This window comes from Melanerpes formicivorus, unplaced genomic scaffold (genome assembly GCF_026170545.1).
Source record: "Melanerpes formicivorus ecotype bairdi unplaced genomic scaffold, bMelFor1.0.p_v2 SCAF_39, whole genome shotgun sequence".
In the NCBI taxonomy this organism is placed as follows: domain Eukaryota; kingdom Metazoa; phylum Chordata; class Aves; order Piciformes; family Picidae; genus Melanerpes; species Melanerpes formicivorus.
Genome location: NW_027142391.1, coordinates 5,908,323 through 5,922,811, shown reverse-complemented (window position 1 = coordinate 5,922,811; position 14,489 = coordinate 5,908,323). Strand labels below are relative to the sequence as shown.

General features: G+C 41.0%; 1 protein-coding gene across 6 annotated transcripts in view; it reads right to left on the bottom strand.

Annotated features, from left to right (window-relative positions):
• Positions 1-14,489, bottom strand: part of VPS13D (vacuolar protein sorting 13 homolog D) — a 101,284-nt gene that overhangs the window by 68,736 nt on the left and 18,059 nt on the right. For 4 of the 6 annotated variants that reach the window (XM_068158467.1, XM_068158468.1, XM_068158466.1 and 1 more), the window contains 11 exons: positions 14,166-14,317; positions 12,309-13,343; positions 11,533-11,623; positions 10,868-10,994; positions 9,431-9,611; positions 8,270-8,452; positions 5,343-5,562; positions 4,676-4,886; positions 4,370-4,541; positions 2,413-2,525; positions 1,683-1,892 (listed from right to left, as the gene is read on the bottom strand). In XM_068158467.1, coding sequence (XP_068014568.1) covers positions 1,683-1,892; positions 2,413-2,525; positions 4,370-4,541; positions 4,676-4,886; positions 5,343-5,562; positions 8,270-8,452; positions 9,431-9,611; positions 10,868-10,994; positions 11,533-11,623; positions 12,309-13,343; positions 14,166-14,317 — 2,695 coding nt within the window. The remainder of the gene's footprint in view (positions 1-1,682; positions 1,893-2,412; positions 2,526-4,369; positions 4,542-4,675; positions 4,887-5,342; positions 5,563-8,269; positions 8,453-9,430; positions 9,612-10,867; positions 10,995-11,532; positions 11,624-12,308; positions 13,344-14,165; positions 14,318-14,489) is intronic. The other 2 variants (XM_068158470.1, XM_068158472.1) reach the window with 1 other exon arrangement.

The following is a 14,489-nucleotide window of genomic DNA, read 5'->3' as shown; positions in this document are numbered from 1 at the left end:
CAGTCAAAATCTAACACATGCTTATGTGGCTAAAGTATAAGCACAGCAGTTGGGAAGAAAGTTCCTCAAACCTCCACTGCTGAAGCAGATGAGGATTTACTGTGCAAGCCAACCTCCAATCTAGGCAGATACTGGAGCAACAACTAGCTACATGAAAATTATTATTTATGGGGCTTTTTGGGTACATCTCATAGCATTTTAGTTTCATTCAAAACAAAATCTTCATGTCTTTCTAAATTTCTAAATATAAACTTAAGTTCCTAAAACAATCATTCCAATGTTTACAACAAATTTCCCTCAACTGCCTGAAGTTTGTTTTGTTGGGTTTTACCAACAAATGTCTTCAAGATTTTCTTCTGAACCACAACAGTCCACTGATTTCCCCCCACCCCCCCCATTACTCCTACTGCCTTCAGAAGATGTGACACTTAGAGACAGAAAGCTGAGTTTGGTCAGGGAGCTTGATTCAGAGTGAAAGCAAGATCTCTATAGCCATCTCACTTCCTCTTTTTTGTTAGCTAACATGCCCCAGTGAAACACCATGCTGAAACAGGTAAATAGTATCATAGTATCAATCAGGGTTGGAAGGGACCACTAGGATCATCTAATTCCAACTCCCCTGCCATGGGCAGGGACACCCCAAATATTGACATTTTATTTTATATTCCTGGTTTCAATATGAAATTTGAACAGAACAGACAACCACCCTGATGCCTTTAAGGATTTCAAGAGAGTGGGATAAAGAAAGCCAAAGAGGGTAGGCTACAACACAGGAGAGAATGCAGTGATTGCCTGTTTAAGGTCCATTTCTGTACTTGACTGTCTCAGGCAAGTGTGACACCTGCTGGAACACAGCTTTTGCACAACATACAGTAAAAATTACATCATCCAGTCTGATGCACACATCCACATGTATGGCCAGACTTAGCAAGCTTCAAGCACTACTGACTTTGGTAGGCCAGAGCTTCGCCTGATTAATTACAAACCTAAATTTTATTGCAGTGAGAAGGAAAACAAAATCCAGCCACCTTCAGTTCCCAGGTTCACAGGCTGCATTGGGTTGGAAGAGACCCTCAAAAGTTATCTTGCTCAATCCTCCTCCACTCAGCACCTCCACTAGAGCAGGCTGCCCAGGGCCACATCAAGTCTGCCCTTGAACGTCTCCACAGACAGGGTCCTCAACTGCATCTCTGGGCAACCTGTTCCAGTATTTCACCGCTCTCATTGTGCAGAACTTCCTCCTGATGTCCAACCTAAATCTGCCCTGCTCCAGTTTTGGACTATTGCTTCTCATCCTATGGCTACAAGCCCATAAACAGTCCCTCCCTAGCCTTCCTATAGGACCCCTCCAGATACTGAAATGGGGTTTTAAGGTCTCCCCACAGCCTTCTCTTCTCCAGGCTGCATAATCCCAACTCTCTCAGGCTGTATCCATAGCAGAGGTGCTCCAGTGCTTTGATCATCTTAGGGGCCTCCTCTGGACTCACTCCATCAGGTCCACATCTCTCTTGTATTAGGGGTCAAACTAATTAATAATTACCTATTAAGTACTATTGACTGCCCAGAAAATGTCTTTAGATACAATGTCAGTAATTTTATCCACATTAATAGCAGCTGGATTAAAGCCATTGAGTATGTCATTATGAAGAACAATCCAACACATAAATCCCAGAATTACCAACCTGAAGTGTAATTCAATCTGGATGGCTCCTGGACTACTGGTATTCTTTGATGACTGAAAAATACAGCTGAACACATTTGGTGTGCCTGCAGTGGACTTCTGTGCAGCATAACGTGTGTCAAATGCCATCATGGAATGAGACACCAAATTGACAGACTTTGTTCCATTTGAAGAGCTTTCAAAAAGCAACTTGGATTTCTTGAAATCAAACCTAGGAGAATAAAAAGCAAAACAATGCATTTAAGAGTCTTGGAGTTCATTTAACTCTCATAGTCACTCACAGGGTGCACTGCTGTTAGCTTTTCTTTATTTTCTAGACCAGCTATAAACACCTTTCATGTCACAGAGACAGGAAGTAGATCTATACTCTATGCAGTAATATTTTCCACTGATACAGAGCCTTCTGGATTAAAAAACCCCCAAACAACAGAAAACAGAGCAGCAGTTTGGTTTTTAAGCTTACCTGTCAATGCTTTCTTAATTAGAACAGCATTTGTTTTGGGCAAGCCAACTGATGACCGAACTGTGATTTCAAGGACAACTTGAAAGACACAGATGCTATCTTTTGAACAATGTCATTCCCTTTCATTCTTCAGATCAGCTGAAGCTCTCAATTTGGATTCTAACTAAGAAGTTCTATTTCATTACATTATTGAAGCATAATTTCATGCATTATGGCAATTCCAGATGAACAGAGCATTTAAAATTCAGTATCAAAACAAAATTCTTACCTGGCTAAAGAGCTGCCTCCATCTTTTCCTTTAGGATCCATCAGTTCCAGACTCACATTCACCATGTCAATGAGGAATGACATAGAAGTATACACTTCTCCACTCAAAACTGTCTGGAAGTGGAAAACACCAACATCATTTTTTAAGAGCATCCTCTTCGCTTTCTTTCTTGAATTAAATTCTGTTATTTCAGGCAAATGCAAAGAACTACTTCAAAGAGTTTCATTGACCACTGTTGGGGAAAGGTTACATTTCACAACAGTGCAGCCTTCAGTTTGAAAAGTGGCTATTAACCCATTTTCCCACTGTGCCCTACAGTTTCCTTGTTCTTATGCAGAAAGTCACTGTTGTCATCCCCCTCCCCCCAAAAACCCTAAGAGACAACAATACTTTCAAACTGTCTCAGGCACCTTCATTACTAAATCAGATTTGTAATTCCTACAAGATTTTCCTTTGCTTAAGTTCACAGAATCATTAGATTGGCTTAGGTTGGAAGGGACCTTGGAGATCATCTACTCCAGCCTCCCTGCTATGAGCAAAACACCTCACAACTCAACTGCTGCTCTAGGCCTCATCCAGCCTGGCCTTGAACACCCCCAGGGAGAGCACACCCACAACCTCCCTGGGCAGCCTATTCCAAAGTCTCACCACCCTCATACTGAAGATCTTATTCTTCAGATCCAGTCTAACCGTGTTCTCCCTCAGCTTCGAACTATTCACCCTTGCCCCATTGCTGGAAACCCTTATGAAAAGTTCCTCTGCAGCCTTCCTGCAGGATCCCTTCAGGTATTGGAAGGCAGATCTAAGGTCCCCCTGTAATCTTCTCTAAGCTGAACAACCCCAGCTCCCTCAGTTTTAGGTGAAAAGCCTGGCGTGAAGAGCAAATTTTTATTAGGAGAATTTTACCCACTCTTTCCTCTCTTTAAAAGGACTTCTCGATAGCTCCTAGTGATTTTTCCTGTCATGGTGGTAACATTTGCTTCTCAAGCAAAGACTACAGTCATGCAACATAGACACTGCTTAGAAGCTCCACAAGATCAAGAGGAAACATGCTGTTCAACAGCTTCCATTCCCAGTAACAAGGATAAATATTGATTATTTCCAGGTGCTGCCCACACTTCCTGAAGGAACAGGATTTGCCACGGCCAAACAGGCGATACTTGAGAAGCTGCTCCCCAGCATCAAAAAGGCTCAGCTCTGCTGTAAAGCTTTTATGACTGAAATTCTGCTTTCAGATTTGGAAGGCAAGCAGAGGGTTTTTAACAAAAATCAATACACATTCCACAATCTCATCAAGTATTTAGGAATGTCACAGACACCAGAGGAAAGCAATTGTCACCCTGCATGTGATTACAGGATAACCTTCAAAGTCCCGCCAAAAAGTTCCATTCAAATGGAAAAATCTTAAGCTTGTTAGCGTACCACTAATGTACTGCAACAGCAGCTCAGCCTCAGTAGCTTCCATAGACTTGGTAACTTTTTATCCACCAATATACTTCAGCAGACCTAAACCAAACTAGCAAATACAAGCACTGATGGCTGATTCTTACACTGCTTCTTCTCAGGCTTAGAATCTCAGAAACATGAAGCAATCCTAAGAGCAAGCCGCATCTGAAAGGGCAAACCTGAATTCACAGGAGTACTGACAGCCTAAAGGGTTCCTTTGTTGGCTACCTATGATTCTATTGCATGATTTTATGATTCTGTCTACTTAATTTTTGTTTTTTAAATGCTCCTTTTTTTTCTTAAGTCTACCAGCCCACCCGGCAGGCTCTGAAACAATGAAGAGATATTGGACGTGGCACTTGGTGCCATGGTCTAGTCATGAGGTCTGTGGTGACAGGTCGGACTCAATGATCCTCAAGGTCTCTTCTAACCTTAGTGATACTGTGATATTTGGGATAATCAGCCAAAACCCCAGAGATTTTGAGACAGAACCACGTCAAGTTCTTCTTACATGAATTCTTGGATCCTGCAAATCATAAGGCCGCATGAACTCCTCTACAGGCTCCCCCAGGTTGTTCTCCAGCAGTCCACGTATCAGTTTGTACTTGTTCAAGTCCAGAGAGCAATGGACTGATGACAGATTGCCATGGATTGAGATATCTGCAACTGCATGACTTAGCTCTCTGCAAGAGAAGAAATGTCTCAGTATTTCAAGGTGCTGTTACAAAGCAGGAAATATCTTTAAGAGGCAGTAAAGGCATCTAAACCACTGGGTTTAGACTGACAACACAAAGTGGTTGTGTTCAGATAAACTCACTTGTCTAAGTTTCTCTCTACTTGTAACTTCAGTCTGAAAGGTTCTGTTAGCAGGCTTCCTCCTGTCTGCCTCACAAAGTAGGATGGAAAGCTCAAGTCCGCACTCGTGTCTCCTGCAGCCTTTGAATAATCTCTCTGGTATCTTTCTGCAGCAAATATGTCCATGTCCTGCAGATCAACCACAATGCAGTCTAAGAGGCAGATGTGATCCTCTGCAAGTGCACAGGAGACAATACATTAAGGAAGAAGAAAGAATCCATACAAAACATAGAAAGAAGAAACAGTTTCTCCTGGAAGTTATTCTCACTTTTATATATTTTCATTCACACTCATCAATATCTGTAACTACCAGGTACTGAGTTGCAAGGTAAATATGAACTCTCAATTAAACAGTCCAACTACACTTCCTATGTGCCTGAAACAGGCATCTCAGAACATGCCCAAACTGTAGAACTCTTCTTCCATCACCTGAACTATAATTCCTTAACCCTCTAAGTCACAAAAAACAACCTTGAAACTAAGAAGTTATTTCTTTTTAAATCTACAGTCTTTAGACCCAAAGCCACACTCTCTTAGAATCACAGATAAAAGATACAAGCAAAATTGCACTGCACTGTTTTACAAGCAAAAAGAAATCCTTTATGGGCTTTCTTCTATTTGTCACACACCTGGGCTGTCAGGGTTTGGCAGGATAGGTAGCTTTGGCTGTTGCCCTTGTTGCTTAGTCGATGTGCTCAGCACAGGCTCACTCTTCAGCTTAGAAATGTTTGCTCCTGGTGATTTTTTCATGAACAATCCTTCTGTCACTACTTTTGATTCATCAGCACTTGATTTCTTCATGCTGTGTTTTGGGGTTCCCAAAGGAGATGAAAATTGAACTGAATCCTGCTAATGAATGAAAAGTATTTTATAATTAACACTAGGTTTTTTAATTTCAATCCTAAGGAATCAATACACCAAGGCTCAGGCTGCAAGAAATTCCAGTCAAAAACCCCAAGGATTTTATTTGAATGCCAGTATCTTTTGCTGTAGAAAGATGGCCAAACTCTTTTCCTATGACCTTAACAGCAGGCTAAAATATTTAATACAGAATCACAGAATTTCAGGGGCTGGAATGGACCTCTAAAGATCATCCAATCCAACCCTCGAAGTTTACTTCAGCAGTGGTTTCAAAAAGCTGTAAAATCTTTTCAATGAGAGCTAATCTAAAAGCAGTGGGGTTTGCTCAAAACAAAAGAAACCCCACATGTAAATTGAATTAATCCAAAACAGAGGGGTAAGACTCTCCAGACACCCAGCTTTTCTGTAGAATAAGCATTGTTAAATATTTAAAGCGGCTTTTCAGATCATCTTCAGGTGATGAAAACAACAGATGCCATTATTTCTGCAAGACTTAATGCTTCAGCATTAAGACTTAATGCTTTCAGCAACTTAATGCTTTATTAGAACATGGGAACAAATGCTTCTGTGCAGGAATTTCTCACTCTATGCATTTCAAACACTTCAGTCGTTGTACCAAAATGTGCCTCAAAACTTTTTCTGCAGTAGCTAAGAACAAATCCCTGCTCTTATTGTTAAAATTCCCTCAAGTGAAAAAAAAAAAGTTCAGCTATAATGATGAATAAGATTTTAGATGTTTCCCATTCTCCACCTGTCCAGTGGGAATCTCAGGAGCTTCCACCTTCATGACACTGTATAGCATCAAAAACCTGCAAAGGGCATGAGTTCACTAGCAAAAATGGTGAGACCCTGGAATGGGTTGTCCAGGGAGGTGGTCGAGGCCCCGTCCCTGGGGGTATTTAAGAGCAGGCTGGATGAGGCTCTGTCCAGCCTGATCTAGTGTAGGGTGTCCCTGCCCATGGCAGGGGGGTTGGAACTAGATGATCCTTGTGGTCCCTTCCAACCCTGAATGAAACTATGAAAAATCACATCAATTTAGGATTTTATTCTCCCAAATACATATGCCTGAGGGAAGAGGATCAAGCACTACCTTTATACCCTGAAGCCAATTTCAGGGATCAATTATTCTGTCCTGACATAAATTTATTAACCTCATGTTTCAATTTTACTCAGCTTCACATGCCCCAGCAGATTACAGTCCTGTGCCTTCAGTGAGCCACTTGCCCCTCTCTCTGGAATTGTTCACTTCACCTGTGACTGCAGGACTGTTACTTCATTTCCCACCTTCTTTCTGAATCCAGCATTCATTGTCACCACAGACTTTCCTTTCTGCTTTTAATTACTAATCTTACTTGCCTCATGTGGATTTAAAATAGTGTGGAAAGAAAATCATTGCAGCTGCAATCAAGGCTTTTAAGATGAAAAATTGGAAGATATTAACATTTCACTTTATAAAAACAAGACTGAAAAGTACATGCAAAGAAAGACCATCCCATCAGCTATAAATCTACCAATTTATGCAATAAATCCCAATCAACAGCACCTCAGACATGCATAAAAGAGCACACCACCACAAACTTCAATTCAATTCTCACAGAATTCAGCAGTCTTTAGAAGAGGATGAGAATTTTGAACAGATAAAGGAACTTCCCAAGTGCTAAATTCCACAAGTTTCCCTTTTTTTTCCTCACAAGAATGAGGAGCACCTGAACACTACTGCATAGGTGTGAAATACCTCCAATAAAACTGGATCCTTGTATGCACTGCCTTGCAAAATCCGATCCTCAAAAATAAACAGGACAGAGAAAAAGAAATGAAAACACCACCAAAAAAAAATCCCCAAGCCCCACCTGACCCCACATCAACCCCCAAAGCTCTGCAGGGCTACATTAACACAGGATTTTTAAGTTGCAATAAAGTTACTATGGACACATCCTTTAACTTCTAACATTAATTCAGGGACTCTAACACTTGCAAACCTCTCAATACATCAACACACTGCAGTTCAGAAGACAGTGCAGTGTTACAGTCCAACGCTGCCTCACTGTTAAAGACACTGCTAGATGGAAATCAGAGGGAGGCAGCAGACACACCACAAAACTGCTGCAGCACTTAGTCCATGTCATGTCCACCCCCCCCTTAAAATGAGATTAGAGGGTTCTCAGAACAACTACCCTTTTTGAGGTGATCCCAGAGGATCTTCCTTACCCCGATTTGGAGGCCGCATCTCTCAACAGCAACACTACTCCCTGCCCTGTGCACAGCCTTAAGTTCAAGCATTCACCAGAAACCTTTAACTAGGTTTCACCTAATCAAATCAACTACAAACACTTGGTTAAGAGCAGAAAAAACCAACAACAACAAAAAATCCAAGAGGGCTAGCTGGAAATCCATTAAGCAATCAAGCTCAGGTGTGCATCCAGCTGGGTCCTGCCTCCTGCCAAGACCAGTTCTAGCAAGTTCCACAGAGCAATTTCCCCCAGGTGCAGGTGCAACAGGGAGCAGCTGGGTACAATCAGCTGCAGGCCAGACACCCAGGACTACCCAGCCCACTGGCAGAGACTGTTTTACTGTTAGTAGTACAAAGTGTATGTGCAAAGTGAAATGTAAGGATCATTTCCAATTTTGCTATGGAATAAAATGTGCAAGAACTAGAAAACCCAGCTGCTGCTACATTAAGAAGTGATGTCCTTACCTTGTTTTTTAATGAAAAAGTGCCTGGCATTCCTGCAAACAGGAATCTGTTCTTCACTTTCAGCTTTCCCAGATTAGCCACAATAAGGCTATTGGACTTGGAGCTTTCAGGGATAAGCAGAACAGGAGCACCAGCCTCTATATCAAGAAGAATTCGGGAAGCTCTCTGTGCTTTATCTCTTACCTGGGAAGAGCAAAAACTCGTTAAAAACGCCATCCAGCAAGGGGGTGATTACCTCACACTGATCAGTACTGAATTCAGGAACACAGCAACACTGTTCCTTCACTTAAACATTAAGCTGTGGTAAAATTTTATACTACAGAACTCAGTCTGTTGTTTTGGGCAGGAACCAAAGGCTAGATAAAACAGGATGGAACCAGAACACTCCTGTGCACCAGGGGCAGCCAGCAGGAATGAAGCAAACTGTCACCACATATCTGAGATGTATAACAGACACTACCCAGCTCTACACTTGAAATAAAGATCACTTAGGAAAATATTTCCAAAAGGAAAAGATATGAATTTAAACCAGATGTTTCAAAATCAGGTTCAAAGTTCCTGATGGACAATGAAGATTTTTAATATAAGCAAGTAATAATGGTCCTCCAATTATGAGAAGTGACTTCTTACACAAGACTGTTACTATTAACTGGTATTAATCCCTCCTTTACTAGGTTTTGTACAGAACAGGCTATGACTGTCATGATTATTTATATATTCTATCAAGCAGAAGTTCAGAATGTGATTTTCAGTCTACCAGCAATCATACTTGATCAAAGACCTGTGTAGAACACAAGGACTTCCCACTTGGTTCTCCTTATTCAGGTAGCAGAACTACCTGGTGAACACTGGAGAAAAAGGCAAGATAAAATGCCGAGCCCTTTCTGTCCAGCATCACAAAGACAAGAAAACCCCTGTATCAGTGCATATTGCAGGATCCAGGGGCCAAAGTTTTAAGTAATGGGCAAATTTGGTATTCTACACTTCCAAATGGAAGCAGAAAGGTCCTAAAATGCCTTCCAGGTATGAGCAATCTCCAATCAGAACTCTAAATCCTCCCATCATTGCAACTCGCTGAACTGATGCATTGAGGTAGATTTGCTACTGCATTTCAATGTGCACAATCAAGCTGGAAAAGCACAGACAAAACCCCACACATACTGTTTGTCCTTCAATGGCTGCTCTTTGTCGCCCCAAGACATCCTGAAGCTGAGTGAAATGTTGGATGAAAGACACCACCTCTGCCTGGAACCGCTGGGTGTGCACGTACTGAACAGATGCCATCCGCAGGGTGACACGCATGTCACACTCCCTCTGCAGCAAGGGGTCTGGCCTCCCATACCTGGGATAAAGGTTGCAAGTAACATTTGGCTATTGGAGCTCACTGTACACATAGAGATATTACTTTTTTGCAGTCAAAATTATAGAGGATTTAACCAATGTTCACAGTATAGAATTAAAACTGTTTTAATTCCAGATATTAGAAACTGGTTTTACAGTCATTATGTCTAAGTTAACAGAGACATCTTCGGTGATTTTACACATCTTATCTTGTAAGATAAGCACTCTGCTGCATGACAGTATGCAGACTCAACTCTGAATCACTGTGATGTTACCTTCAAATTTAATTCCATAACATTACTTGGATAATTCCTAATTAATTCCAGTGGGTGGAAGAGTAGGTGGAAACCCATCAAATACCATAGGGTAGGAACTATTGGTGGAAAACAGTCAAACTTCACACAAAGCAGAACTTCATGAGTACACTATGACACAAAAGCAAACCCTTAATTCCAAAGCTAAGGAGCAAGGGAGAATATTTCATCAGTTAAAAACAATTACTGTCCTACCTAGGAACAAACTATTAAGCTGGATATTAGGAAGAAGTTCTTCATAGAAAGAATGATTGGCCATTGGAATGTGCTGCCCAGGGAGGTGGTGGAGTCACCATCGCTGGAGGTGTTTAGGAAGAGACTGGATGGGGTGCTTGGTGCCATGGTTTAGTTGATTAGATAGTGTTGGATGATAGGTTGGACTCAATGATCTCAAAGGTCTTTTCCAACCTGGTTAATTCTACTCTATTCTACTCTATTCTCTGTAAATATTTCCAGAAACACCATTAGAGGGAAATAAAAACCTATTTTCTCCATATGCCATGTCCATTGCAAGACAAAGAATGGCTTAGGTTGGAAAGGACCTCAGAGATCATCTGCTCCAATTTGCCTGCAATGGGAGGGAAGGCCCCTCAACTAGACTTGTTTGCCCAAGGCCTCACCCAACCTGGCCTTGAACACCTCCAGGAGAGGGAACATCCACAACCACTCTGGGCAACCTATTCCAAAGTCTCACCACACTCATACTGAAGAACTTCTTCCTAAGATTCAGGCTAAATCTACTCTCCCTCAGCTTAAAACCATTAAGGTTATGACTGAAAATATTCAGGGTCTCATTTAAGTCCCACACATTCAAAGTAGAATTATGAAGTTCTGACAGTTGTGGGGTTTAGGTCTGTTTGGGTTTTGGGTCTGTTTGAGTTTTGGTTTGGGTTTTTTTGGGGGGTGGGGTTAATATAAAGTAATAAGAAGCAAAAACTCATACTTATAGATTTGGAAAATGAGTGCTTCTTCACCACTCGTAGTGAAACGCTCTCTGTAAAATTCTCCATGAGCTGTAAGATCACTCAGGGACAGACTTCCAATACTTCCTTGCAGGGCTAAATCTCCCTCTGCAAAATCACAGACAGACAATCAGCATCCTCAAACACAGATAAGTTACTGAAGCCCTAAAGTTTCTGTTAGTGGGGATAATTCATTACAAGGAATTAAATAAATCACATTCAATTAAATTTTCACCTTCTTGTTTGAAGCAAATCACATTTTTGTGCTACAAAGACTGGACTAATCCAAACATAACCCTATGCTTTACATACATCATATGATCACACCACTTTGACTTGGCTCTCTTTCTCTCTCTACATCAGTAACAGACACCACTATTCTGCTGTGTAAAAGAGAAGCATTAAAATCCTAGCCAATCTCAGCTCAAATGATCAAGGGTTTGACAACTGGGAGGGATGCAACAATTTAAAATCAAGCCTGAAAATGCAGAGGATGAAGAGGTGGGAAGAGAAAGTGCATCCTGCCCAGGAACAAACACACAAAAATACCAATGAGCACCAAAAAAAAGCATTTCAAATCACAACTCCAATGCACACCTCCTGCTATTTTAAGCTGCATACAACCTCAGCTCTCCAAGTTACTCACCAATCAATTCCAAGTGAGCTGCAAGTTTTGACACACTGGCTTTAGCAAGCTCACTAGTTGTCTTATTCAGTACTAATGATAAAGAATGGACCTAGCCAAACAAAAAGGAAGAGGTTGGTATTAAACAACATCATGGAGCATCTCGTTATTTGTTTTTTTCAAGACAATTATACTTGGCAAACAAGAATTATAAATGGCAAAGAAGAATTATCTGACTGAGAGACACTGGAGGAAAGTAACCTTTTTACCTCCATGTTTGCACATTACAAGTCTCCCAAGCAAGTCAGAATGATCAGGTCATAAACAAATCCTAGCACTGTTACCTTCACCCTTTTCCCCCTCAAGACTTGTCATGTTTAGACTGCAGGGCAAAGACTACAAATATATACACAAGATCTACACTTCCCATAGACTCTCAGGCACAGAACTCAATAGATGGGGCTGGGGGGCAGGGAGAGCATAACAAACTCTATCTGTGAGACCTCCACTGGGTGAACATTGAACATTTTACTGGGGTGTCCCTTCAAGTGCCACCCATGTGGCCAGGGAGCATGACAGAACAAGGGAGCCAATCAGGTTTTTTTGCTATGTTTTGCTTTTCTGTACCTTCTGCTATTTTAAACTACACCTACACACACTTCCAACCTACTGTTTCTGACTTGATGTACATCCTCCACTAAAATATGAAACATTTGATTTAAATGTCACCTTAAGTCTCTATAAACCAGACGTTTTATGACAGACAATCCAATGACTATTTTGCATCTCAAGTATACCTTCAGATCCAGTTTAGTGTTTACAGGCTCTTGGGCTTGAGAAGCTGACAAGGTATTTATTTCTGATTTGATTGTCTGCTGAGTATCTTCAGGTTGCAGCTTCATAGCATGGTTATCAGCAGTGGATCCAATCCCAAAGAAATCCAGTATCACTACCCAAGTTTGCAAAGTTATTAAGACATCTAGGCAATTAAAATCAACATCTACACTACGGTTAATTTTGTTATAGCGAGAAGAAAATTCAGGATGTTTCCTATCCACTAGAAATATATTGATATGAACTAAGGAATCATCAAAGTTACTTTTTCCACAGGGCAACTTGGATCTGTCTGCTGTTGGAGAAGGAGGTGGAGTCAGAGGATACTCAGAATCTGCATCTTCTTTTGGCTTCTTACGGGAGGCACAAACTGGTCTTTGGTATAGCTGAAAGACATTAGGTGCTTCTTCCATATGGGAAGGCAGGGAACGTGGCATATCTGGGTATTCTACATTGGACACTGAGGGACAAGACTGTGAAAGATATTCCTTGTGAGCTAAACTGGATGGTTTGGGTGCTCCACGGGACACCATGAGGTTCTTATACATGGAGTCTGGGTTTTTTTCCAGGAGGTCTTCCATCAGCAGGGAGCGCAAGGCAATCTGAATAGACAAAGTCTGAGGATGATCTTTGGCAAACTCAACGTCAAAATCCTGAAACTTAAGGCTGACAAGGCCTTGTGCACCAAGTGTAAGATCACCACTTAACTGAACCTGGAGCTCTGAGATATGAAAGTTTGCTTGAATCTGAGTAAAAGATTTTGTTTCCCTGATAGCTAATGACTTGTTTGGAGCAGTATTAAAACTAGAATGGCTGAATAAGCCATTTTCCTTCCATTCACTTGAGAATTCTGTGCCTGCACTATGAAGTGATGTTGATGGAGAGCTGTGACGAGTTGAAGACACAGAAGTGGCTGGAAATTTGTTCAAGTCTTCGTTGTAAACTAAATTATCCAGAGTCTGCAGGACTTGTTCATACACATGCTTTGCTAACACCACCTACAATGCAGGAAAAAAAAGAGAAACCATCATCCTGTCAGAGCTTCCTCTATTAATAAAACCAGGACATATAGTTTAAAATTCACAAGTGGAAAGACTGTGGAATTTCAAACCAGCCAAATTTTAAGTTTGTCCACAAGAGAAAAATAATCCAGAACAAGGTTCAGTGCAAGGTTGAAGCAAAACAGTTCTGTATTAGCTCTGTGAGATGTCACAACCTGGAAACATACAGAAGAGGATCCTAGAACAGGATGCCTTGTATTCCTAAGCAAAAAGCATCCACACAGAGTTAGTTAAAAATAAGTCACCATACGAGCTAGCCTTAACTCACTGTGCTGAGATTACACAGTAACAGATGGAAAAAACATTCTACTTAGCCATCACTGCTTGACTCCTTAGCTTTAGAAGTTTCAGTTTCCTCTATTTACAATCTGCGCCTGCAGAGATTTTTTCAAGATAATGGCATTTTAATTCTTCATTTCCACTAGTGCTACAAATAAAAATACTTGCACAGTGGCACATTTCTTTCTCCTTCTGTGACAGACATCCAGGCTAAGTCAGACTAATTCATTAAGGTGTCTCAAATGTCCCCAGACGTGCTTTGATCATTGTTATTATGACTTCAGACTGTCTCTTCTAACTACATGTGTAAGGATCTGATTTCTTAACTACCAACATGTTAAACCTGAAGTGCCACTTAGCTTCTATGCAGAGAAGTACTTTTATATACATAGATTCATAGATTGGTTTGGGTTGGAAGGGACCTTGCAGATCATTTAGTACCAACCCACTTGGCATTGGGGTATAGAGTCAATGCTATACCTGAAGTGGGTTGACAAATTTCCCTTCAATCTTCATAATGCTTGATACTCCAAAATCTTCATTACTGAGAGGAAAAGTTACATCCAAATCTCTCTCTAGTGGTATCTTTTCCAACTGAAACTGGATGGTGGTGTTGTTCAGAATGTGGAAAGCTGTTGAAATAGAATTAAAACATTATCCCAAGTGAACTTAGGAGACTAGAAGTGGGTATAAATAACTTGCCCACTGTCATTGAAATTGAGCAGCGTATTTCAAGAGGATAGGTAAAACAGAATATCCAATCAGACCTGTGGGCAATACACTCTTTTAGTACCATCTACTATT